The following is a 27,251-nucleotide window of genomic DNA, read 5'->3' on the forward strand; positions in this document are numbered from 1 at the left end:
GAGAATAAGCTTGGTATAGTTTCGATTACCTAATAATTCGTAAACCTTATTTGCAAAGACGCAAAGTCGAGAATAAGCTTGGTATAGTTTCGATTACCTAATAATTCGTAAACCTTATTTGCAAAGACGCAAGGTACACGATGATCACTAAACTTAAAAAGTGTATTAATTTATGTAGGTATCGGTAATTTTGTTATGTTATGCCGTGACATGTATCCCGTACCACGGGTTATGTAATTACGCTCGAACGTTGTTGTCTCCGCTGAGCTTGGCACAATTAGGTTTGGCAAAAATATGAGTGTTAGTTAGGTTTGCCTGTCCTCAATTTTGCTAGCGAATAATATAAACAAAAATAATGTTAGTAGGTAATATATTTTTATGATTCATGGGTTCCGTATTTTAAAATAATAAGGAATATTTTTCACGTTTTGTTGCAATGTGTTCTATTAACACATCCTACCGATCATCTCATCTTGCAGCTGAGTTAAAATTGTATACTTTGCGTGAAAAGAAACTCATCCAAGATTGACTTGTGCCAAATGAAGGTAGACTGTTGAAACGATATTGACAATCAGTAGTATTCCATATTGATGCAATTAAAACATAATTTTTACGTGTTACTCACATAAATAAATTATTTACGTGTTTTACTTATTTTTTTAATAAAATTACTTGTTTTAATGAATGTTTGTGAGTGATGATGCCCCGGATTCAAAATGAAATGTCCACCTGAGGTAAGATCAACTTCTAACTATTTAGTCTTATTAGCACATACCTATTTAAGTTCGTCAAATATTATACGATTAACAGCTAACATGATCATTTAAGTTTAAATCACGTTCGATTAAGATAAGAAATCAAAAATATTTCATGTTTACTATTCAAGTTAGGTTAGGCGACAACACTAAAATTTCAATTTTACATTAATTGTGTTACTTTTTAATTATTAAACGTTTAATAATTAAAAGTTATTAATTTTGACAAATTAATAGGAACCTCACAATTATGAATAGTTCAGTCATTATATCCAAAAAACCGACCCTTCCCGTGAATAATTAGTTCTTGGATGTTTTTTCGTAAGTCCCTCGGGGGGGTCACTGGGAGTGTAAATTCAAAAAGTAGACTGAATCAGGCTCCTGCGTATATTCGAAAAAAGGTTTTTCTTGAATAACTCGGCCATTTTTGATACAGTAAAACCGTGAGGACAAAAATTGTAGGAAATTTGATTCTCTACAAGTTTGGTTCTCACAATTTTTCTTCTAGGATCGATATTTTGGAAATAAAATTTGAAAAAAAGCGACAAATTCCAAAATTCCATTTACAAAATCCAAGAACTAATTATTCACAGGTCAAAATCTATAATGACTGAACTAGAAAGTTTTAACGATAATGCCCCCCCGATGATTGACACTGGCCGAATAGTTGTATGTACTTTAACAAAACGGTTTTTAATTTACTTTATTTTAGTTCAACTTAAAGCATTGGAGAAAATTATATATATTTTAGGGTTCCGTACCAAAAAAACCGGTCCCTTGGGTTTACAACTCGCGGCCTAAGGGTTCCGTACTTTGTTCATTTTTATCAATGTTTTTAGGGTTCCGTACCTCAAAAGGAAAAAAACGGAACCCTTATAGGATAACTCGTGCGTCTGTCTGTCTGTCCGTCTGTCACAGCCTATTTTCTCGGAAACTACTGGACCAATTAAGTTGAAATTTGGTACACATATGTAAATTAGTGACCCAAAGATGGACATGTTTTTTTTATAATTTTAAAATACATAGGTTCAAAGTTATTTAAGAAAATAGCCACAAAATGACCATCCCCCCTCCCCCTTTATCTACGAAACTACTGGTCTAAAATTTTGAAAAAAATACACAAAATAGTTCTGTACCTATAGATGACAGGAAAACCTATTAGAAATGTGCAGTCAAGCGTGAGTCGGACTTATGTAGAACCCTAGAAACGCGAGTCCAACTCGCACTTGGCCGGATTTTTTTTTTCTTAAACCAACTCTTGCTTGACTTGCTTGCAACGACTCGCGAAGGCCCGAAAGTCTCTCAGTATTATCGGGCCAAAAATATATAATAAAATTCCTAATGATATTAAATTTACAGAAAGCGACTCAATATTTAATAAAAAAACTCAAATGTTTACTTCTAGACCAAGCATGTTATTCTGTTGATGACTTTCTGAAAGAGAATATGTAAATTTTACTGTATTAACAATTATTGCACGATCATTATTCATTATTTAGAGATTTGTAAACTTTGACCAATGTATTATTTCTATCTAGAATTGTAAAATAACTATCTTATTTCAATTGTACCTGTGTGACCTGTAAAATATTTTTTACCAATAAAGAAACTAAACTAAACTAAACTAAACCGTAGACTTCTAACTTCTAATAGTTTTTCCTGTAATATATACCTAGATAATAAATGTTTCCTGTATTTTTTTTTACAAAATTGTAAGCCCAGTAGGTTCGGAGATTAGAGGGAATGCAAACTTTCACATTTGTAATAAATATTACTTTTTGTTATATTTTTTAAATATTTTCTAATTTTATATTTCGAACAAAGCATAGCCAGTTGACTGGCCCACTAAGCGCCACTTGCACCAACTATCATCCCATTAACCCGGGGTTAAGAGGTTAAACTGTTGTCAAACTGTTCTGGTAACCATGGTAATTCCAGTTTTAACCAGTTAACCCCGGGTTAGTGAATGGTGAAAGTGTCATTTAGGTGAATAACTTCGGTTCTAGTCTGCACAAGAATTCGTGATAGTGGTGACACTTGTCTGTCATAAATTGACCTAAAGGCACTAAGTATTTTGATATTACTTGCAGTGCATTGTACAGTACGCACTTTAATGCTTTGAATAATAGAGGCGTGTTCAGATATTTGTTTCTTTCTTTTAACGTCACATCTACTTTAGTTCAGTTTTCAAATTCCGAATGCGCTATACATACTAAGATCAACACTCTTCGCCTAACCATTGTTGAACCTTATTCTCTTCGCAACAAGGTTTAATATTTGTCAGTGAAGAGTGTGACTAAAAGCCTCGGTCGGGTCGTGAGTTACGGCTCGCTGACGCGATTATGACGTCAGGGGAGAGCGAAAACGTGTCGCCCCGACATTACCGGACCCCGCGCCGTACCCGCACCGCAAAGGCGATTAGGGACGCTAGTTTATTCTGCGCCTTCTAAGGGCTTACAACAGAACGAGACAGCTTTCTACTGATTACTGCGTATATTGGATGAAATAAGTGACACTCCAGTACGGTGGTGGTAGCCTATACTAGTTTTTAGACGAAAGTGGAGGACCCGCGCGAAATCGCCTTTCCATACAAACGTAGTCCCCATTTTCCTCTTTGGATATCGGAGGTAAGATTATTGAAAATATTTTGAAAGAATTTTGTGTAAATCAGCCACAGCTATGCCCCTTCATTTTTCTTTTTAATTTTTATCAGAGTTGGCGTTGGCGCATTTACAGTTTTGTATGGAATTCGTTTTTCGCTCCTAATTCTAATAATAATAAAAAAATCTAAAAAAGTCGAATGAAGGGGCATGCCTATGGGTATATCAAACTTATAAGCTTATATATCATTATGCCATTTTGGATTATTGCTAAGTTGGAAATTCTATGGCGTAAGTATTGAACAACCAATTAAGTTAGGACCCTAAATGGCGCAACAATGGCGGAGCGTAATGGTACATCAAATCGTGTAAAATTATTGGGTGAAATAATTATTTCAATTGAAAACCAACCGCTCTGAATAGAATGTAAGAAACGTAAATTTTTTTCGCGATTTCAGTTCGACTTACATAATTCAACTTGCAGACTATAACCTTGCTGAGGGTTGAAAAACACCCTGTATAACATTAATATATAACGTGTGGCGTAAATCAAGTCTATCGCGAATTCGCACATTCGTGTAAAACCGCTGATGTTCCGAAAAGTCCATATTTATCGTTATCCATAAAAGCGTTATGGCTGCGCAGATTTGGATGAATTACATACGCCGTGAAAAGTGGGCCGGATTTACATAATGGTTGTTACGGGATGTTATAAATATTATAATAGCTATCTATCTAGACACCGCATGTAGGTACGGAGGTTTGTAAATGATGTTGTGTAAGCAGCCAGCAGGGGCATTACACAGAAAGGTCTACTTTGTTGGGCACGTAATGCGTATGCCATCTATGCGTATACCTTAAAGGTAGGGACGAACTGAGCCCACGCAACGCAACGTATGCAATGCATTATGAAATCTGGACCCTGAAATTTGTATGCTTAGAAACATTGTCATGCGTTGCGTTGCGTGGGCTCAGATTGTCCCTACCTTAATTACTCGCAGAAATCTGTATTTGTACCGTTGAATTTAAAGCTAAGTTATCAAACATCATCATATATCACGCGGATTATTTGAATGCCCCAGCAGAAATAGCTAAACAAATACATTTTTTTTTAAATAAACACTTTATTTCAGGGCTCATGAAAACTCATGATGAATAGTTTTGCATTTGCGTAGTCTATTCACCTATGTCAATAAAAATATGGTAGGTTTCTAGAAATATGCACGGTGTGCACATGGGAAATTCGATAAGTGGTAGATAAGAGAGGGGCGTGCACGGAAGTCTCCGGAGGCTGTGGAACGATGGATGTGGCATGGACCAGATCTCGTATAGTGCGGTATTTCCATATTTACCTTATTTATGATGATGCAGTAAACAGTGGCGGAAGTGTTTATCTAAACTTAATGCAGCATAATACTTACACTTAACTAAATTCTAGATCAAGCCCAGCATATTTTATTTTTTATATGTGGAGGGCCAGCCTACACAGATTCACCTAGCTCCAAACTAAGCAAAGCTTGCATTATGGGTACTCGGCGACGATATACATAAATAAGATATATGATGATAGTGAAATAGATTAATAGGAAACGTCCATAGGTCAGGAATAAACATTTATGATAAACACAAAATAACTGCCCTTACCGAGATTTGAATCCAAGACCTTCAGCTTCAGGGTCACTACTGTCTGAGATGGGAGGCTGTAAATTAATCATTGATTTACGCATTAGTATAGTAGTACACGAATGTGCGTTTTCACCGAATAAGGAATCCTGATCTAGTTTTTTCAGAACGTTATATATGTAATAGAAAATCGTAAATCAATAATTTCCCACATATGAAATTCTCGGGCCTGTCTTTACAAAACTCAAATTCGTTTCGTTTTGTAACTTCGGCCCTTAAATTTTAAGAACCCTTATTATGTGCCTGTTGCACAGATAGTAACTACTACATATTTCAGTATACTCAATAAAAAGGCCTCAGTAATTAATAAAATAAATAAATGGAACACAATGGAAAATTCACACATGTCGCGTAAAAAACGAGCGCTCCACGATTCAGGCCACAGATCACTTATTCATAGATAGTGCTTAGGCAGTTAACGCATGCTTCTGGCCGAATTCTTCTAAATGGGTGCCAAGTTCTGTAGATCTACAATCAGATAAGATATTCTGCTTATACGTATGACAAATTGAAGCTCAAGATTTGTATTTAAAGTTACGTTGTAGGTTTGTTCGGGTCTCGTGTAATGTCATCATCATTATCGCTGAAAATATTCTTAATTACATTGTCAGGTGACAATCAAAACTCACTAATTACTATCACAAGTTCAGAGTCATAATAAACCGTATACTAATAATTATTTTTTGCTATTAGTGAGTTTTGATGACCAAATGCATGCAATGATTACTACTTAAATCATAAAACTTGTTCATGATGTAGCAATCATATGTTACATTAATTTACCTACTTACCCAACATTTTAGGGCAGTTTAAAATTTGTTTACGCAAGTAATATACCTCGGTGCAAACCGAGCTGAGCGCTAGTTTTGGTGATTCAAAATGCCGTACCTATGTATCGGAGGTAATCTATGGCTTGTGGTGAATATTATGAATAAAAAGTAAATATTTTACTGCAAGCCACACAGCTATCGCCATGATCCGGGAATTTATGAGGTTATGAAATAGAAATCTACTGAACCAGAGAATGATAATAAGTAGGTGTATTTATATAAATGTGAAAATAATTCTGTCTCATACCTTTTCCCAGCTTTTAGGTTTTGGTGAAACTGTTGATAACTTAAATTTAGGGATGGATACTTATTCTATTTTCTTAGATGGATACTTTTCCTATTTGTGACGATTGACGAGATGTGACGTGTATACATCAGGCAGAACCTTAATAACCTGCAGAAATCTTTATTATATAACTACCGATGAATTTAACTACTCAGGAAAAATAGTTATTGTGTGCTACGGTACATAATTAGGTCTTAAAATTCTCGGGCTTGTCTTTATATTGTCTTTCTCTTTATATACCTATATGTACTTTGTCACAGTGACAATAGTATTCTCTAGCGACTCTAATATTGATGATCACTGTGCCAAGGTGCGAAATGGGTCGGAAATTAAATCCTTTTTGACTTTACCTGTTGCACAAAATACTATTATTTTAATTTGGTTTTGTAAATGACGCCTATTGTGGGAAGGTAAAAAAATTTAGGTAGGTACACATCGTACGCGGGCACATTTACTAAATAGAAAAAAATAACACTGAAATACTAAACATTCAGACCTTGGTAAAGTAGGTAATAAACTATGTTAAAAATATAACTGTTAATTAGGAAAACCAAAATGGTTTGTTCTAGTAATTGGCCAGGATTGATGGCGCCTACACACGTTCGTACAAGGTCACCTAGATACCATCTAACAAGCGTTAAAAATGTTGGCTATCGGACCCCAATCTAAAGTAAACCGAACATAATGAGTAGGTACATGCATGACTCAAGCAGTAACGTAAATGACTGATTTGTATCGTGTGCCCAAACGGAACCTTGGACGGAGAAAAGAGTACAGAAGAAAATGCAATTATTTCGTATGTAACTTATTTACGTTTGTACGCTGCTCTTCAGACGTCAAATCAAATATTAGTGAGGAACAAGCTTATTATTACAACTTCGGTCACACACCTAAGAAGAATTGTGTCAAATAATATTACACGCCACTTAAGTGTTTTCAAAAGATTGTACTTGTGTTGTTATTTATTAACAAAGGCTCCTCGACGTTGACTTATATTATTATGACTAAAATAATATGGAGTTGACTTACTGCTCAACATATTCTGTGCCGGTAATGAAATGACGCGCCTGAGTTATAGCAGCAACGCGTGCTTAACCCAGCCGGTTACAAGGTTAGTTGCATGCTAACTAGCTGTCAGCGCCATCTGTCTTACAGATAACCCGGTAAGGCTGTGTTTCCACTAGAGATGTGCGAGGACGCGAAACGAGGGATGTGTTTATTAAGAACCAATATAATAGTATCCACAACGGCTGCGCTGAGCGAGGTTAGTTAAATGAAGTGTTTCTAATTATTTCAATTATTAATTTCGTTTAGTAGTACCACTGTATATGTCTTGTACTTATGTAAATAAATGATTTTTAATTGGTTCTTAATAAACACATCCCTCGATATGCATATATTATGCATCCTCACAATATCTATGGTGGAAACGCTGAAGCGGTCCACAGGTTACCGGTTAGCCGGGTGATATCAGCCTGTCTGTTTAACTGACAGGCTGATCTGTGGTGGTAATCTGTGGGCCCCTTAAGACTGTAAAGAAACAATATCTTTTTCATATCTCATGCTCTGAAAGTGGGTCGTTGTTGTTCTAAAAGGTGCGCAGAAAGTGATACGTTTATGCTCTAGCGCAGAAAAGTGGTGTACTCCTCTGCGTCCCCGTCCCACGAACAACTGGGTGGAAACAAAATGGAAAAATAGTCTTTATTTCCTCGCCTGGAACAATTGGTAATTGTTTAATTTTACTAATCCCACGTTGATCCTGGTTTTATAAAAAAATATGTAAGTAAATTGTTAAAAACATATTATTCTTGATTTCTTTCGTTGAATTTTCTATTTACTCGATTTCATAAGGCGGGAACCAAAAGGAATACACCAAATATATTTTTTTAAACCTTACACTTGCGTAAATGAGCAAAGGCAGAATCTTATACAGCCACAGTTAAACGTTTGTACGATATTAAATTGGTTTTTAAAGTTATTTAGCACTATATTCATGAAATAAAATAAAATACAACATAAAATGTTCTTATATTATTAATTAAATTGTTATGTAATATACTTTTATTATGTTATTATGTGGTGCGGCGCACCAAGGTCGCGGTGCGGTCCGGTAGTGTGTTGCGGCTTTTAGAACGAAAAAGTATAAAATTAAAAAGTAAGAGGCAATCCCGCTGATTTTCATACTATAATGAACAAATCATTTTAAAATGACTGCAGTTTGTTAAAAAATGTGTGTTTTCCTAAATATTGCAATCTAAATGATTTTCGCTAGGGGTTATTAATCTTCACACATGTAAAGTCTCCGATTGCAAGTAAGTCCTAAGGAAAAAAATCATGGCCGTTGGTCTAATGGGTACTTCAATTACTGATTTTGCGAAATTGCCTTGTCTTGTTTGGTTTCCTCGCATTCGATATGAAAAGTAGAGTGTTTAACTCGGGTGAAAGGCACCATTTCCGTCTCGGACTACTGGCGGCTAAACTACCTCGACAGAAATGGGTGCCTTTCAACCCTTGGTTAACAATCTACTATTGTTTAACAGATCAGGGAAAAGCCCCAAAACATCAGCTCATATAATTATTTCTATACCTACCTACTCACGAACGGTATGAACAGCAAGACTCTTAACTGACCATCGATGGACCTTATCTATTTGCAATAAGGTGTACATATTGTCAGTTTTAACAGCGGATGGAACATCATGACTGTGGTCGCGTCATCCGTCACCGTCCCGCGCCGTGCGCCGTGTGCCGACGACGCGGCGATTACGGCCTCTCGCAAATAGGTCAACAACTCAATTACTATCCCGAATTCCGGAGCAGATTAGAATAGAGTAGCCACTGGTCAATTAAACGCCATGTCATGTAACCATGCATCATCACCACAATACCCCGGGGTTTTGGATGCGGGAATGTTTTACACTGGCCAAAATATAGGTTAAAATTTTAACCCCCTTATTCATAAAAGTTAGCAAACCTCTGTTAAACTTTGTCCCTTTCTAACAAACACAAATATAAAAAAAAAATTGTTTCGCAAATGTATCCACGTTTAGTTTAAAACCACGTTTAGTATGTAAAATCACGTCTTTTTATTTTACTAGTTTGGGGTCATCCATTAATTACGTCACACGAATTTCAAGGTTTTTTGACCCCTCCCCCCCTCCTTGTCACACTTGGTCACATTTGGCAAACCCTCCCCCCCTGGTGTGACGTCACATGTTTTCAACGAAATCGGCAAATCGATTTAAGTATTATTAATTTTTTGTCAAAACATTAGTAAATTTATAACCCAAAACTGATTATGAAATAAAATTAAACTAATAAAAACGATTATCGTTCCAAAAACTTGTTTTTGAACTGTACAGTAAATAAAATGATTAAAATAAAATTTTGGTTACTGATGAAGTTAAAGTGACGTCACAAAGTTTGTGACTCCCCTCTCCCCCTTGTCACAACATGTCACATTTTCTTGACCCCCTACCCCCCCCCCCCCTAAACGTGTGATGTAATTAAATAACAGCCCAATGTATTATATTGCGTACCTACATTTATCATATTATGTCTTTCTGGCGGTGACAAAAATAAATTATATAGTATAATATCTTGTCTTTTCGCAGGTAGTACAAATAAATGAATGAAAGTACGCCACTAAACAATATTGCAAATTTTACACACAATGATATTTTACTCGTAACAGCATTCTCATATTAGTTCTACTATGTAGTTAATATAAATTTTCTATTTTAAGCATGATCTTTCTTTATCTAACTCAGTGTTCTACAAATTTTAGAGACATGTTACGTAAACGAAAACGTAAATTAACGAAGCTGAACTAAATTACTAAATTAGTAGATCCAATTTGTTTGTTTACTAAGTCAACCATATGAGTAATCCGGGTACATTTCATCGCAGTTTGCTGTTAATTTCGGCTAATTATATCTTGATGATGTTTACATATGATATTGACAGATGTTAAACGAGGTGCCTATATTACGCTATTTACGCTTCACGTGATCGGCGCGATTCGGGAAATGAATTAGAGATTCACTAGATATGAAATAGTAAAGATATGTGACGTCCCACGGGTAAAGGTACCTTATGGCGGTTGGTGATTATTAACGCCGCTCCAATATTATGCGCTCTGCGACGTAAGCGTCAGCCGCCATAAGGTACCTTTTGCAGTGGAACGTCACATATCTTTGCTATTTCATATCTAGTGAATATCTAATTCTTTTCCCGAATAGCGCCGTAGTCATTAAACAGGCGAGCTGATGAAATTCGAAATGATCTGCGCTTGCTCTTGTTCTGACAATAGTGAAGGTGTGCTTCGTTCGTTATACAGGCCAATTCGAGTTTTAGTGATTCGATCTATTTAAGGTGGTGGTACTTAGTACTCGACATGCTAATGCCCATTAGATAACACCTTGCTGTCAGCTCTATTGACAATATGACTTAAGTTTCAAGATTACATGTACTGGGACCGCGTCGAGCACCAGTACCACCACCTTACGATATACATAAATAAAATAATGGAAATGGAGTTAATTAGAATACCGGTGTCTTTGAGAAAGTTACTTGATTTATGTTCAGGAATGCACTCTTGAAATTAATGGAAATCATTAAACAAAAAGGCATTAATAATAAATTTCATAATAAACTCCTCCGACATACTTATCTAAGTTTTTTATTAGGTGGGTATCTATCAGCGTTTGTCTACCATCCGAGCACTCGCTGTTTTTATCTACGTATCAATGGAATGTGAAGTGGGCTGAGGCCGTTGTCCATTACGCCCCTCTTGGGCGTGAGCGATTAAGCCCACTGCCCACTCTGTCCACTTGGCCCACTGCCCACTTAGCCCACTGCCACGGATGAAGGACAAGACAGCCTTTATCCTTCAAGACGATACCTTCGAGTATTTTAATTGTCCTTAAATTCGTACTGATGAGTTATACGTACAAAAAATTGTTCATATCAGGGTAGTTATTTACTATAAAAAATATGACAACTTAGTTTTAGAATCCCTGTGAATTTGTTGAAGGAGTTTCTGATAGCTTTGCTGTCTTGTTGCAAACTTCCTGCAAGGAGGTTCATTTTAATTTAACAATATGTTAAGGTAAGGTGGGTTAAGATTATCACCGGGGCAAGACAAACACTTTGTCCCGAGCAAAATAAACTAAACATAGTTTACGACGAACACGTCTTACCCCACCTTACCTTTTAGGTCAGTCCACGACAAAGTTACGCAAATTACGTTTCCAGTGGGTATTAAATTTTTTTTTTTTATAATCCGCAATATAGACATAGGTAATATAATATGTCTAGGGATAAAAAATAACTTATTTGGAGATAAATTATTACCTACTTCAAGGGAACCATTGAAGTATAATATAATATGATCATATGATACTTAATTTCAATGAAAGGAAGATTTAATGAATAACGGCGACTCGCGTTACTCTTGTCCCTGAATAACTCAACTGCCAAGCTTTGTCCGAAAACCCTAAGCATGTTCTAGGTGACCTGTATAGTCTGCCAACTCGTGTTCTGCTGCGCCGACTGCCGCCGCCGACACGAGCGAACCGCCCACGATCTCCCCTACGACTGTCCCATCTGCCGCGAAAATCCCTTCCTCTGCCAACCGGACCTACTTTGCCCGGCTTTCCTCATCCACTTACAGGAGCATCTACCCCTGCATTGCTCTAAGTGCGAAAAGGTGTTTACAACCATGGATGAGATGGCTGATATAGACAAATGCACAAGCCTTTCAGAATTGGTTGACCACAGGTAATAATTTATATACCCAATAAATACGTGAAATCCCGATTCAGATTTAACAAATTTTTACGGTTTTGATACGATCTTGACGATCCTCTTGGTTCGTTCCGTATGCACCAATCAGCGTGGGTGATCTTCAAGGTCGTATTAATAAGATCAAAATTATGCATTTAGAAAAAAAAATCTCTAATTTATTTTGTAAGAAACAACATTTTTTCATTTACAGTAAATCGAGTTTGAAGGTAGCAGATGAGCGCTTCGATTCGCTCTATGAGAAGATAATTGAAGAGAAGAGTGGAGAAGAAGTGGAAAAGAATAATAAGACAGCTGTTATTACTCCTATAGTCAGGAGGAAGTATTTAGTTGATTATGAACCCAGTGATACGGAGCCGGAAGATGGAGACGCGAGTCCGAAGGTAAATATACTTACTACTTACTCTACTACTTATATGTTTTAGTACTAAATATTTAGCCAAATTATGAGGGAGTCACCTCGCTCATGATATTTTTATATATTCACAATGATTGAAGGTATCGTTCACCGGAACGGCAGCGCCCAAGACGCCCCGCCTGAAACGCAGCGCTACCCCCCACGTGAAGAAACTTCTGTTAGCACGGCAACAAGCGATAGACGAGGATGGCCGTGGATCGCCGGACCTTGACAGTGGGACTGGTTAGTGCTGATTTTGTTTTAAAACGAAAGCTCGAAAGCAACGAACAAGCGTAGGCACGGCCCATCAGATGCTTTGTTACTGATAAAAATACTCAACTATGTAAATAGTCTGAAAAATTAAGAGTGTAGATAACACGATAACATACGCATAGTATGTTATATACCTTGCACTCACAAGAAGCATCTAATCTGTAACTGCTGACCTGCAACACCTATGTACGAGCTACGAGTCAGATTTTTAAAGCTGATATATTTTTAGTCGAAGAAGAGATGACGACACCAAATTCCCGTCCACAATCCCTCGCTGCCGCTGCACTGGCCGTGACCACGAGTACCCCAACTCATTCTGTACCTGGAGGATGGGCCATGTTTTCCACGCAAACTGATTCACCGTTGTCAGAGATTGAGCAGGCTGACAGTCCACAGCCTGATAACAGGGTAAGATGTTCGTGACACCAACTTTTCCGGCACAATTTTTGATGAGCGCTGTTCTCCATACAGACAGGTAGGGAGACCGAGGTGTGTTAAAACAGAGGTACGTTGAAACAACGTGAATTTAGCGGTATTGAGGACGCATATTGAGGGACCAGCGTGTGGTAGGACGCAGCTAAACATCTTTTTTTCCACCGCGATATCAGTTATATATTATATAATATATGTCTCAAAAATGACGTTGGTCAAGTTGGACCAACGTCATTTTTGAGACAATTTTACACACAATGATATTTTACTTGTAACAGCATTCTCATATTAGTTCTACTATGTAGTTAATATAAATTTTCTATTTTAAGCATGATCTTTCTTTATCTAACTCAGTGTTCTACAAATTTTAGAGACATGTTACGTAAACTCTGTTTTAACTCTGTCTCCCCTAAAACATGGAGACTGTGCCTCTTAAAAATGTCCTCTTGTTGCAACAAGTTGTATATTTTTGTCGCACACCATAACTTTGTCTTAACAACTTAGTCCCATAAACATAATTCTTTTATAATGAATCCGCAACGCGCTTCTTGCATTTTATCGGTACAAAGGCATAGATAAATAACATCTCACATTGCACTACCGCTTTTACCTCCGGCTCGCTGCAAATGCTAGTGTTTTACAATCCAGGTAATTTACAGTGACAACCTAATTTGCACATTAGTTTGTATAACAAAGCGTTTCGCGCCTTCACTGCTGCATAAGACAAGTCACACTTGGTAACTGTATAAAAGTTACATTCCGGTTGAGAAAGCATTGTTGTGCTTCATTGCAGGATGCTGCATGCAGCTGGAAACGGGATATGTCATTGAGAAGGTTACATATTCGAATAGCAACTGCATCAACTTTTACTGATGCAGCGTTAACACGGGTAATGTCAAAGAAAAATGACATTGACAGCATTGCGTCAAAGTTTTGATAGCAACGATATATATACCGCTGATGAACCTTTAATTTCCTTGATAGGTTGAATTGCCTTCGTTGCCGCATTGCTGCTACGATTGGAACGTAAATAATCGATATAAGGGAACAGTGAATTCGAACGTTCTATACAGGGGGCCTACCCAAGATGACAATCGTTGATAGAAAATGCAGATCGTAACTACTAGTCACTCACATCTCGTCACCTTCATCATCTGACATAGTCAGTCACATCTCGTCACCTTCATCATCTGACATAGTCAGTCACATCTCCTCACTTTGATCATCTGACATAGTCAGTCACATCTCGTCACCTTCATCATCTGACATAGTCAGTCACATCTCGTCACCTTCATCATCTGACATCTCGATACATCTTTTCTATTTGTTTGGCGTTTGTCAATGTACGATTGTCATCGTGCTAGCTACCCCCCAGCCCCCAGCAATGCTTTCGCATTTTGAATGTTGCCTTATGAAGTCACGCTTGGAGCTTGTATAAGACAAGTCACTCTTCGAGGGTTCCATCGCGTTCGTGCCCCGACTGCATGCAATTCAGAACTCGAATTTGCGAATTAGAACTCAACGACCTGTTATATTAGGGAGGCTTTCGCTTATCAAGTGTTTTCATAATTGTATTGGCTGCTTAAGATTCGGTAGGTACCCATTCAAAACAATTTAAGAGAAAATGACAAAATATTAAAAGTCCTTCCCCGTGTCATTAAAATGAAACCAGTGATACCTTATTCAACGAATATAGACTCAATTTGAAGTTACGGCGGAAGACGAGACCAACATTCACAACTATACATATATGCATAATATTTCTCTTTAGTTTCGGTAAGATGCATTAAAAATGCAATGACAAATATCACAATCTCCATGATTCCATAAATCTATCTCAGTTTAATGAACAATCGTGAATCAATTTCAAATCTGTAATTCATCCTTTTCGTCAGAAAAGTGGACAATTGTGTAAAAGTTGGTTCCATTCAGATTGGATTGGAATCGCGTTTCGCGCGCGGACGCTTGACAATGGCCGTGGGACAATGACGCTCATCGTAACGCGATTTGTCTGCTTAATTAAATAGTAAGGTGCATTGGAGTAACTTCGAAAGCGGGGTAATTTGTAAAAGCCAAGTATCGACAAGTATAAAACCATAAGCAACCGTTTTGTTTGTTTAATAACAGCTTAACTTTTAATCGTTATAGACAGAGGAACCAACAGAGCAGACAGAACCTGAACCAACTGAGCCAACCGACGAGAACACCGAACATACGGAGCAGTCTGGCGGCAAGCCTAAACTGAAGAGCATTATATCAAGCCGGCGCGTGGGCAGCGCGGAGAGTGCAGAGCAAGATACTAGAACCAAGCGAGTCAAGTTCGCCGATGACACTGTGTTCCAGCCTGAGCCGCGGCTTAAGAGAGGTTTGTACCGTAAATTTAAAAAAAAAATGCTTTGCTTATGCAAGAAATGTTACGGTTCCATCAGCCATCAAAATCATCTAAACTACTTATGCTTTCTTTCAATTTCTAAAAACATAAAATTGATTTCATGTCAAACATTTTTCCAGTGTTCCGCAAACCAAAACGCATGCTCACCCCCGGCCCAACGAAAGCCCGCTTCAACGTCAACCCCCGCTTCCAAGCTCTCATCAATCGCTTCGAACAAAACGCCTTCAGCCCCCACACCTCCCAAACCCCCACGGATCGGACCCCTAGCACCACTCGAACCCCGGACACCATGGCGCGCACACCGCTCAACAACCGCCAGGAAACTGACAACGTGCCGAGGGCTATTGACTTTAAGGACAGTCCGCTTGAGCTAAAAAACAGTTCAGTTGAGGACAATAGGGACGCGTCTTTCAAGTCTTGTGTGGCGACGCCTGGTGGGATTGATACAGCTATTACGGCACTTTCTACTAACATTGCAGGTATAGTGAATTTATAATCCCGACGTTTCAAACCCTTTACAGCGTTCGTGGTCAACGGGGGACTGATGAAAGAAATATTTACCTCTGCCAAATTACAATATGCAAAACTTACATTACATACAGAAATATTGAACTAAAAACGTATATTAGCACTCATATTAACTGTTTGGGATATACATCTTAATTATAGTAACAACAACAACGTAATTATTAATGACTTAACAACTGTCTTTCTAGGATCTCTTCAAACCTGCATCTCCAACGTCTTAAAGCACACAGAGGAAGAAACTGAAATCCAGTTTAAATTCACCATCACGAAGAAGAAAACTACGCAGCGAGCGGTGGCAGCAGAAGGGATAGCGGCGATGGACCAGGAGAAGGAGAATCTTTGGGCTACTGTTGCCAAAGCAGTGAAGAACGCCTTTTGGGGGGAAGGCGGGGAATTTGGTTTGTTACTGTTTGTATTAAATATATCGGTGGCTGGGTGTAGATCATTGTGATGATGAATTATGAGGGTGCAAGAGGAGTGGAGACAATCAGCAGGAAACCTGTAGGTACTCATATCATTACTAGTAATCAAGAGAGTAAAAAATAGCTGTATAGAGGTTGGGAGTTTGGTTTTGTTACCGCATCTGTGGCTGGGTTGGATTAAGTAGCGTCGTTCACACTACTGTCTTCGGTTAAGCTATGTAATTAAATAAATATATCCCGAGGTCTTTCCAGCGTTTGTGGTCAACAAGAGGACAACAGAAAATATATTGAATGTTTTGCACCGGATTTTGTTCTTCCGCCACTCGAGGTTATTTTTTACTTAGCCAGAATCGGATGTTCCGGCACCTTTTAAAAATATGGCTGCCACTTGAAGGGTTAAGCGATATAAAATATAAAATACGCGATAACACGAGCATTTATTTATTACCACCCGCGGTGTATTACAAAATTTTACAACTTCATGCCCGGAAATGGAACATTAAGAATACTTTATGGAATGTCATAAAATGAAATAAATGATACAACCTTAGTAATTGGAATACAATACAGTTACGACTTAAGTAATACGTTCATAATATTTTAGCATGCTTAATTAGCACGTCAAATATACAGGTTATCTGAATATGGGTTATACAGTGTGGAAAAAACAATTGGTCACTTTTTCTTGAATATATGACATCTTACACAGTTTATTACACCGCGTTCAACAATTCAGCGTTATTTCTTTTCCATCTCGTCCTTCGTTTTCCAGTCTCGTAAATCAGGTTTCTATTTTTCTCTTTGCTGTGTAAAATGTAAAACCCGTCCAAGTCCGACGACGTCGAGCGGCTAGCTAACGAGCATAGCGACGTGATACGCGATTGTGATTGATATGTCGCATGTCGTGTCGAATCGAGACTCACCACATTCTCTACCACTGGTGTTTTTTCTAGTTTACAGCTTTATAGTGGCCGATATTACAACCGAGGTTACGCTCTAATTTTAAAACGACATTTTGAAATATTTTGAAATAATAACTATGCAATCTGACATGAACAATCAAGTAAACATATATTATATTATCTATGTCTGGTAGAAGTTTTACATACAAAACTTAGATATACGTTAAGTACTCGTCACGCTATCGAATAATCGCACTGTAATTTTAGTAACAGTTCCTTATAAAACCATTTTATAAAGTAATTTACATATGTACAAAACGATCAGTTTTCATTTCCTTCGTGTTTAGTATGCCGGGTTCAGTTGGCGTGACATGCGACCAACATTGATTGATACTCGTGTCAAATAGAGGCTCATTACCATTGTCATTATCGGGTGTTGTTAGACATGGCGATTAGATGCGGTAGTTACACCGGTCATTTCATATAATTAATGTAATCAATCAGAGCTCCGGTTTCTATTAAATTAATGTATGCATGTAATGTAAGCATAGCTATTCAAAAAAGGTCTGGTTTGACGACCGGTCTGGCCTAGTGGGTAGTGATCCTGCCTGCGAAGCCGATGGTCCTGGGTTTGAATCCCAGTAAGAGCATTTATTTGTGTGATGAACACAGATATTTGTTCCTGAGTCAATCATGAGTGTTTCCTATGTATTATAAGTATGTATTTATCTATATAAGTATGTTTATATCGTCGCCTAGTACCCATAGTACAAGCTATGCTTAGTTTGGGGCTAGGTCGATCTGTGTAAGATGTCCCCAATATTTATTTATTATTATTTTATTTAAGGAATTTACACAAAATAATAAGATGCTAATTTTGAACTATTTCCTCATGTAGACTTGTTGAATCCTCGCAACGATCAAGCGTCCACGTTTGGAGCCACTCCGCACTTGCCACCTTCCTAGTTCAATTTTAAAATATTTCACTTGCTCGAGTATCAATATTAGATTACACAACAACTTTGCCCCCTTGAGAAACAAATAACTATTGCATAACACTAAAATGAACAAACAAGTTGTTGTCTGGCTGGTGTCGTCAAAAATATCTCGCCAATCTGATTCAGAAATAGATTAGGTAATAACACTAATAATCTATATTATGTAAACAAACTTGAAGCAAGGGTCGCGATTACTTGTTAAACTAATTACAAACTAATACCAATTATGAGAAGTGTAACATTTGTATATTATGAGTATGTGATCGACAATTTACTTATGTAAACTTGAACTAAAGACATATGTCACTTCGTATAAGATGAAGTCATTCTCAGATAGATGGCGCACTCACCTTTAGCCTATGCTCGGCTAGATGGCGTGACGACACCGTTTCATATTTGACAATTTTAACACATAGATATCAGTGAACGAACATGGGTCAAAATGATATAAAAAAATTAAATCATTTATTATTTTTTTGATACTTTTATACGTTTTCATTTTGAGTTTTAGTAGTGTGTCGATAGATGGCAGTAAATTTACTGTGACTACAAAATTTACTATGACAGGACCCCTCTATATTATCTATTCTCTTTGCTTGAACGCACGATATTAATTATTATCCTTCTCTCTGTTGTTAGAGAAAAACGGTATTCATTCCTCTGGTATTTTAATAAAATTCAAAGAATTTACAACTTTTAACTCAAATTAATTTCTTCTCTTTTATTTAACTTACTTGTTATAACATTTTTGTTATTAACCTTTTCAAAACTTTGTACAACACAATATGATTCAATTATGATATACAATTGCCAGTGAAAAATATTAAATGTTTTGAGTTTTTTAACACTTACTGCTAACCGTCGGAGTCCAACAGGACCATTTGAACTTACACATCTCAATGATGTCATGCAGTTATTGTGCACTTCGCATGTCAGTCTGCCGTATCCGAATTTCAAGATATTCACAAGAGACGACACGTACTAGATCCATTCTAGATACGTTATAGTTTAGATATCAACTAGTTCTCTTTTGCAGCGCAATTCGGGCAACCAATGTCACTTTACGTTAGATAGAGTAAGATATCTATTAGATGTGAATTGGATCTCTAAGTCATATCCTGCTGAAATCGTTCAACAGTATCTCCAGAATCGCGCAAATGTCAAATTTGACAGGATCTTAAACATATCGTTATCGTATCTTGGTGATGTCTAAAAGATGTCTAATAGATGTCTATTTCAAAATCCGAATCGGGCCCTGTGTGTGTACGTTCGAATAGGTCTTCAAGGCGAGGGACGATTTTTGTCGAATCATGAAAAAACGTTGCTACGGGCTGCATGGTAGCACCTGCCATGCTTGTATAATATGCTGTTCACATACGTACATATGCTGTTCACATACGTACATATGCTGTTCACATACGTACTTGTAGCTTTAGCTATAGTATAGTACAGAGTGTCCAACGGCAGATTTTAGTTTTCAAATTCAAATCATTTGCGAATGCGAAGTGCCGGGGAGAAAAATAAATTGTACGAAACTAGTTTTAGTTTCGTGAGGATGCGAAAATATATGTATGTTACAGAAGAAGGTCTAATATTCTTTCTTATCTCCCAACTTCTTTGATTTTTAATTTTAGTGAATTTACTTATTGCGTGCTATACTTACTGCTTTTCATCTATTAAATGAAGAGGAAGGAACAAAAAAAAAATCGTGCTTAAAATATTTTTGCTTATTACTTAACTTGTGTCCCCTGTCAGGGATCGTTAGGGGTCGATCATCGGGTACTTTTAAGGACTTCTTGTTAATACTTTAGGCCCTTACTTTGATTGACCGTTTTTGCCGAAGTTTCACCTTTAACTCACGTTTTAGGGTTCCGTATCCAAATGGCAAAGAACTATACTGTTGAAACTTGGTAAGTAGATGTATTATGTGAACCGCATTAAGATTTTCACACAAAAATACAAAAAAAATACAATAAATTTTGGAGGTTCCCCATACTTAGAACTGAAACTCAAAAATTTTTTTTCATCAAACCCATACGTGTGGGGTATCTATGGATAGGTCTTCAAAAATGATATTGAGGTTTCTACTATCATTTTTTTCTAAACTGAATAGTTTGCGCGAGAGACACTTCCAAAGTGGTAAAATGTGCCCCCCCCCCCCCCCCCCCTGTTACTTTTAAAATAAGACAATGATAAAACTAAAAAAATATATTACGATGTACATTACCATGCAAACTTCCACCGAAAATTGGTTCGAACGAGATCTAGTAAGTAGTTTTTTTTTAATACGTCATAAATCGTAAACCGCAATTTTATTATGTTACTTGCTGCTACAGAACCCTTCATGGGCGAGTCGGACTCGCACTTGGCCGCTTTTTTTACATTTTGATCACTTTTTTATGTTACATTTATTATTGTATTGATGGATCCTGAACTTTGACGTCTACTTGCCTAATATTGTAACTTTCTTATTGAATAGTGGCGCATCTATATATTTATATTATGCAAAAACAACAGCCAAAGTGAGTTTCTGAAATGAGAAAAAAATTGATGTATATAATATCTTAAAGTTAAAATCAGGCCGTCTGACAAGTTAAGTACCCTTGAGACCACCAATCCTCTTTTAAAACAACGGAAAAAATATATTTAATAAGTGAAATAAAATATAATTCCAAGTGTTCCACTAACTCCGGAAATAATCCACGAATGAACGAAACCGAAGAGTAGGTATTATTAACTAGTGGTCAATCGCAATCCTTTATTTTGCGAATCGTCGAAGTCGATAAAGTTGCAGTGGAATACGATTTCGATTCGACGTCCATTTAGAGATTGAATAGTCAAACTCTGACGTCGTACCACTTTAAACTTCTTGTGATACATAGGTGTCAAAAGAAGTTTAAAGTGGTCTTTTGAAAGCCTAAAGGGGCCCACTGATTAACAGTCCGCCGGACGGTATCGAACAAAATTAGAACAACATTTTGACAGTTCCGAACAACTGACAGGCCGATACCGGCCGGCGGACTGTTAATCAGTGGGCCCCTTAAGGCACTTATCGACCACATAAAATCTTGGACAAATAAAATTAAAGTGCTCTTTAAAATATGCTTCTGAAAGACGATATGTTAACAGCCGGCCTAGCCAAGGTTACAATCGCTATCGCTTCGACAACGAAAAGCATTATGTTTCTCTATCACTCTTCCATATTAGTGTGACAGTGACAGTTGCGTTTCGATCGCTTCAGAGCGTAAGCGATTGGCATGTTGGCTACGCGGCCTGGTCTGCTATCGTTATCCTCTTATATTATATCAATCGCATTTTCTTGAATATCCGTCCGTCGGTAAAATACCAGTGGAATAGTTGTTGAAAAGCCGGTCGCTATTCCCGGCTCACTCGAGATTAGTTGCTGAATACTTGATGCTACTTGTTAGGAATTACCGACTGTTGTTGTTCTAGACGTGTATTTGGAGTTTCATTATGCACGCAGAAGAAACTTCAAGTGATTAGTCATTAGAAAGCCTCATCAGACACTTATCTAGACCACATAACATCTTGGGCAACACCCATTAAAAAGTGTCCTTTAAAATAGGCTTCGGCAAGACAAGGATATTACGTTAACTGGTAATCACAATTCTCCGGCATCGCTCACATTTCCTTTAATATCAGTCCAAGTCAGTAAATAGCAGTGGATTAGTTGTCAAGATTTGATTTATGGCCGGCTCACTCGAGGTTAGTTGCTGAATAGTTGATGACTTGTTAGGAATTAGCGACTGTTGTTGCTCAACTCTCGCCTAGGATCTTTGGGGTATTTTTAGAGAATGACAAGAAGCCAAAATGCATATATGCTTAACTCGTTCGCGTCTTTCATGTAGGCATCGCAAAGTTGAGGGAATATAAAGCTAAGTTTTATGCTGCACCCTTACAGGCTGGATACATTTTAAATTTAAAAGTGGAAAAATTACTGACCTGGGTGAGGATTGAACTCACGGCCTCTGGACCCAAAGTATTGGTTGGCTAAATTTTACTTAAAATTTTCACAATTATCAGTTCTTATTAATAAAAAACATCCTTTCCCAAATTAAAAGTGAAAAACATCGTGCTACGAAAAAAATATATAAACACGAAACGCGTTCGACTGATCTGTTGCCTACCATTGCCCCTTTATGTCTGGCCAGCCAACCAGCCATGCATATTCAGCGTCGAATTCAATTTTAAAATCCCCATTTAACGTGAACGCTTGTCAATAAACAGTCGTAAAAAGCAAGCGTCGATAGGATGCGATAATGCGTTGGCAGCGCGCCAGGCGGTAAATTCATGGGCTGGCTTTGTGCCAACGAAGGACCGCTGCAGGGCCCTGGGCACAGCCCTTTCGGTACCTGTATCATTCAAATACCTACCTGCAATGACTAAAAGCCGTAGTTTTTTCTGAAAGGCTTCTTTTCCACCGCCTTAAGTACTCGTAATAACCGAAAAATTAGGAAGCGCATTAATTTTTTTACCAAAAAAATGTCAGTACCTAGTATCTGACAATCGTCTTGAGGCTTAAACATATTGAAGCTTTCTATATAAATCGATGTCTCAAAATTTATGTTGTTTCAACTCAGCTCGGTCTCCCCTAAAGATTGCAATTCCATTAGCAAGACGGCGGCGAGAGCCAGATGATAGATGCTCCCTGATGGCCGAGCTGGGTTTAAGTTTAAGAGTGCTTTCATGTTTAAGCATGACTGGATGTGGAATGAAAGCTACGTGCCTACGTATAGACCGGTACACAGAAAAGTTGCAGTAACCTAAGTAAATTGAAGCTTTATTTGAAAGTAGTTAATTTAATATTTTAACTGCGACATTTGTTGATAATAAAACTGTAGATGTGATTATGCGCGTTGTCGATATTTTAAAAACCTGTATCTTTTTTTTATAACTGTGGAAGAAAACCTTCCAGGCTCCCACAACTTGAGTTATTACAAATTATTATTTATTAGGTGTAATACCTACAAATAAAATACGGTTATATATCCCTATTTCGCGACACGCAAATATTACGTTAGGTACGTAACAGTAAGCTTTTCACGAAGTTTAAACGTCCTGGTAAAGGTATTTTGCATATCAATGGAAAAGGGTGCCCAAATTGAGTTCAATAAACTACAAAATACGTCGATTCGTCCGCATTTTCACAGTGCGAGTACAAATATATCACGATTTTATTGCAGGTACGACAGTTGAAGAAAATTCTATCGTTTTAAGAAGGGGTGCAAAGCTAGAAAATTAGAAGGAAACAAAATATTCGCATGAAACTTGCTACGGAAGAGGTGGCCATCGCGCGGGTTTTTACCTTTTATTTCAATTACTCTGAAAATATCTTTGCTCGTTAAATCCGGCGGCAATATTACTAGCTATTTTATACTGCTATGGTTTGCAGGATAACGATATACAATTGAAATAAAATTAAATCTAGACATATTTTCCATTCTCTTTTTTTTATCGAGCCAACTTAAACATTTTAATATTTTGGTTGGAGCCTGTCCTTTTCAGATAGGTCTTGATTAAAAAGTGTAAAATTTTAATATAAAAGCTACTATTTTGCTTAACAGCGTAAACCTACTTATTACTATGTCGGGGCACTTTCTAATTTTACAAGACGCTGACTCGACTTTTTATATTTGTGGGCATACGATGGCCATCTAATATTAAATCGCATTTCGAGAAACCATTTGGCCGTCTAGGATTGGCTTTTTAAATTCAAAATAAGATTTTCCAATGGCTTTCTATTATAGTTCATGTGATTTCAAAAAGCTTTTTGGTCCCTAATGGCTAATACTTATTTATTTTGATTTATGATGATGTATTTCTTGAAAACGTATAAAGCAGTAGTTGAAATACCTACCTAAACAACAACTACCTACCTATTCTATACCTATAATAAGTTGTATATTTGTCAGTTGATAATATGGACGATGATACTTTTAAAATCTGAATAGCTATTTAAAGGTGAGACTTGCCTACTCATTGTTGGTCGACATTTTAGCTCCTATAAAAGTGACTGAGTGACATTCAAACTTTTACGAAATTGATTTCAGTTTAAGAGCATGAATTTTAACTGGCATGACTTTATTCAGATATTTATGATCAGCTTGGCTACTCTGATTGTATGTACCTATATCTGACAGCGACTGTACATCTGGCTCGTAGGTACTTTAGAGTCACACGAGCCTAGCCGCTCCCATACAATCGAAGTGAAACTTGGCATGACATTCTAAAAAAAAATATTCATTGTTAGTATGTCTCACAACAGTTTAAATTCAATGAACATTCTAGTAACATAAAAATGGAAAGATTCGAATTTAAAATTCGTATTGGGACGCACAATACGCACATCTCAGAAAGTCAAATGTCAAGAGAGGTAAAGGTCTTAAATAAGTATAAACTTAATCCAACTGAAATGAGGCGAAACGAGGTGTTTTTTTTTTGTCTGTTGTCACTTCCGCCGGTGCTGCTGAACTTTTGTTGTCATCTTGTCTTTCTTTAGCGGATACTAATTTTGTTTTGCTCAGTATTCGGTATTCCCTGGATACTGAGGAAAACAACTCACCCTAAAATAATGATTGAGTCTATAAATATACGCCCACTGCTGGAGAGAGCTGCGAGAGGGCTTGGGCCTATAGTCTCCACGCTGGCCCAATGCGGGTGGGGGACTATATATAATATATATTTATTGACCGAAGCGAAGCGAAGGTCTACGTTTTGACTCGGGCATTTTGCTTTCGTATGTCCGGATGTTCTCCTCTACAGGTCGCAATTCTTAACCGATTCTCGTGAAATTTTGTGACCGAATTTTATGACTAAATAAAATTTTTTTGTCAATCCGGTTTTTGGAAATTTTTAAAAATGGCGGAGTCGTGATACCTGGCGCCTAAACAAATAGTCGTATCGATATCATAAGACTTTTTTCTTTTTGAAACATGTTTACAGAGTTAATAGCAAAAAATGCAGAAAAAAATTATCGCTGGTTTAGGCGGTATTTAGATATTTAATTTTAACTAATTTTAATTTGAGAAGGAGTAGCTAAATTTCGTCAACCCATCTAAGAACTATTTGGCTCAGTTTGTAAACGTTCGCTTTTTCTGTTTGCACAGAGGGTCTGGGTTCGATCCCCAGTAATTGTATGCTGGGATATCATAACTTTTTGTATTTTTTTACACATAAATTTCGTATTGTTTTTCTTTAATTTACTATACACCGTGTTTTTATTGAATTCCGTTAACTTCGGGGTATAGTTAAGTACGTTTATAAGAACTAAATGGCATAGTTAATTTTCAAAAAAAAATTTTTTTTTTGTTTTCTTTTTTGTTTTTTTTTTGTTTAAAAAGTAATTAAATGTAGCATATAGCGTTGTTGTAACACGGGCATTACATTTAACTCAACCAAACAATTGAAATCTGTGACATATCAATGTCATTTCGTACATCAATCGACCGAGATTGTACTTAAGTTTAGTAGCAAATGTATGAACTCATTCTAAACACTAATCAATATGTAAGCCGGCCCTAAGGCAAGTGTACACGCTTGTAGAGGCCTTATAGTAAAAAAATAAATTATGGATTATCTCCGAAATGGACTTAATTAGAACATCGGTGTCTTTGAGAAAGTTACTTGATTTAAGCTCAGGAATGCACCCTTGAAATTAACGGAAATCAAAAAAAAACACGGTGTATTTAAAGCTCTTAGCACCATGTTATTTCAAGCTCTGCTCGCGAGGTCTACAGCTCACAGAGCCACTAGTAATATATATTAATATATACCTTTAAATTTCTCCGAAGAGGTAACTAATGCAGGTTGCTTCACGATATTTTCCTTTGCTAAAACACGAATAGTAAAAGCTACTAGTAGCCAACAAAAGGTAATATAGATTCAACGAACTCAAGAAACCATAGGGAAACATTTTGTTGATGTTGTTTGTGCACTGTGCAATTGTGCATGCCTATACCTACCTACCTACTGCATACATTTGTTTTCTTTCTTATCCCCATTACCCACAGTTAGCTCGCAGAGAGATCGCATTAAGCGATGAGACCGCCTTTTGTATAACCTCTATCCTCTATTAGTAACCTAGTTTTACATCAGATTTACATCAGCTGATTTTATTTGATCCAATAAACGTTATTGAATTGTGTTGTGCGTGCTAACTTGCCGTGTATGCATGATTGCATGTGCAGCAATAGTATCATTAGTGAAAACCATACTGCTACCTTATACTTCAACCTTCTCTTTCTTCACAGAGACTCCTCACAAGTCCATCTCATCATGCAGCTCTTCTTCATCTAAGAGGAAACAGCCGGACCGCTCCCGCTCGCCCAGCCCGCTCAGCCATAAGAGAGGAAAATATGAGCCGAGGCTACGAGGCCGACCACCACTTCGCCAAGGCCTGCCGTTGACTGCGAGGCTGGCTAGGGACGATGTTACTAGTCATAGCTTTTGATCTAGCAGTCAATACTCTTCGTTTAACGGGAAACTCTTTTAATCAAAATGTAATCATCAGCATAAGTTTATTTAAGATTTTAATTGCTATTTTAGAATAATGTAGTGTAAGTATGTATTCATATTTGTAACATAAGATTGTAATGAATATTCGTAACATTAATATAACATAACGTATACTTATAGCTAGATATATTATGTTATATTTGTTGCATCATTTTAAATTATCTCAATCTGATTCTAGTCTTTTTGATGGCAAATAAAATGGTTTCCAAGTAACAAGATTGTTTAGCAATGTAAAGTTTATTCCCCATTTTCAAGGGAGTGCTGTCTGCACAGACTACATACTAGAATCCGCACTACGAAGCGTTTACGAATAGTTAGTTTTAACATGAACGTTGCACTCTCAGTACTCACCTACTTTGTAGCTAAGTTCAACTTTAAAACGGTATAATTTTAAAATAAAGTCGGAATAACGA

At 37.1% G+C, this 27,251-nt stretch overlaps 2 protein-coding genes across 2 annotated transcripts in view; both read left to right on the plus strand.

The window, feature by feature from the left end:
* The window catches only part of LOC134797012 (dopamine D2-like receptor), a 281,210-nt gene that overhangs the window by 217,006 nt on the left and 36,953 nt on the right, over positions 1–27,251 (plus strand). The window lies entirely within an intron of this gene.
* On the plus strand, positions 646–26,782 carry LOC134797011 (uncharacterized). The gene is made up of 9 exons (XM_063769208.1): positions 646–734; positions 11,667–11,935; positions 12,153–12,342; positions 12,458–12,599; positions 12,859–13,037; positions 15,210–15,426; positions 15,573–15,932; positions 16,170–16,379; positions 26,574–26,782. The coding sequence occupies exons 1-9, from the start codon at positions 717–719 to the stop codon at positions 26,771–26,773; spliced, it is 1,785 nt and encodes a 594-aa protein (XP_063625278.1). The 5' UTR covers positions 646–716; the 3' UTR covers positions 26,774–26,782.

Source organism: Cydia splendana, chromosome 14 (genome assembly GCF_910591565.1).
Source record: "Cydia splendana chromosome 14, ilCydSple1.2, whole genome shotgun sequence".
In the NCBI taxonomy this organism is placed as follows: domain Eukaryota; kingdom Metazoa; phylum Arthropoda; class Insecta; order Lepidoptera; family Tortricidae; genus Cydia; species Cydia splendana.

What these genes read in the sequence shown, in the direction of transcription:
- LOC134797011 (XM_063769208.1), top strand. An exon ending in GGACCTTGACAGTGGGACTG is followed by an intron (nt 12,600 to 12,858) that starts GTTAGTGCTGAT and finishes ATATATTTTTAG; the next exon opens with TCGAAGAAGAGATGACGACA. An exon ending in TGAGCCGCGGCTTAAGAGAG is followed by an intron (nt 15,427 to 15,572) that starts GTTTGTACCGTA and finishes ACATTTTTCCAG; the next exon opens with TGTTCCGCAAACCAAAACGC.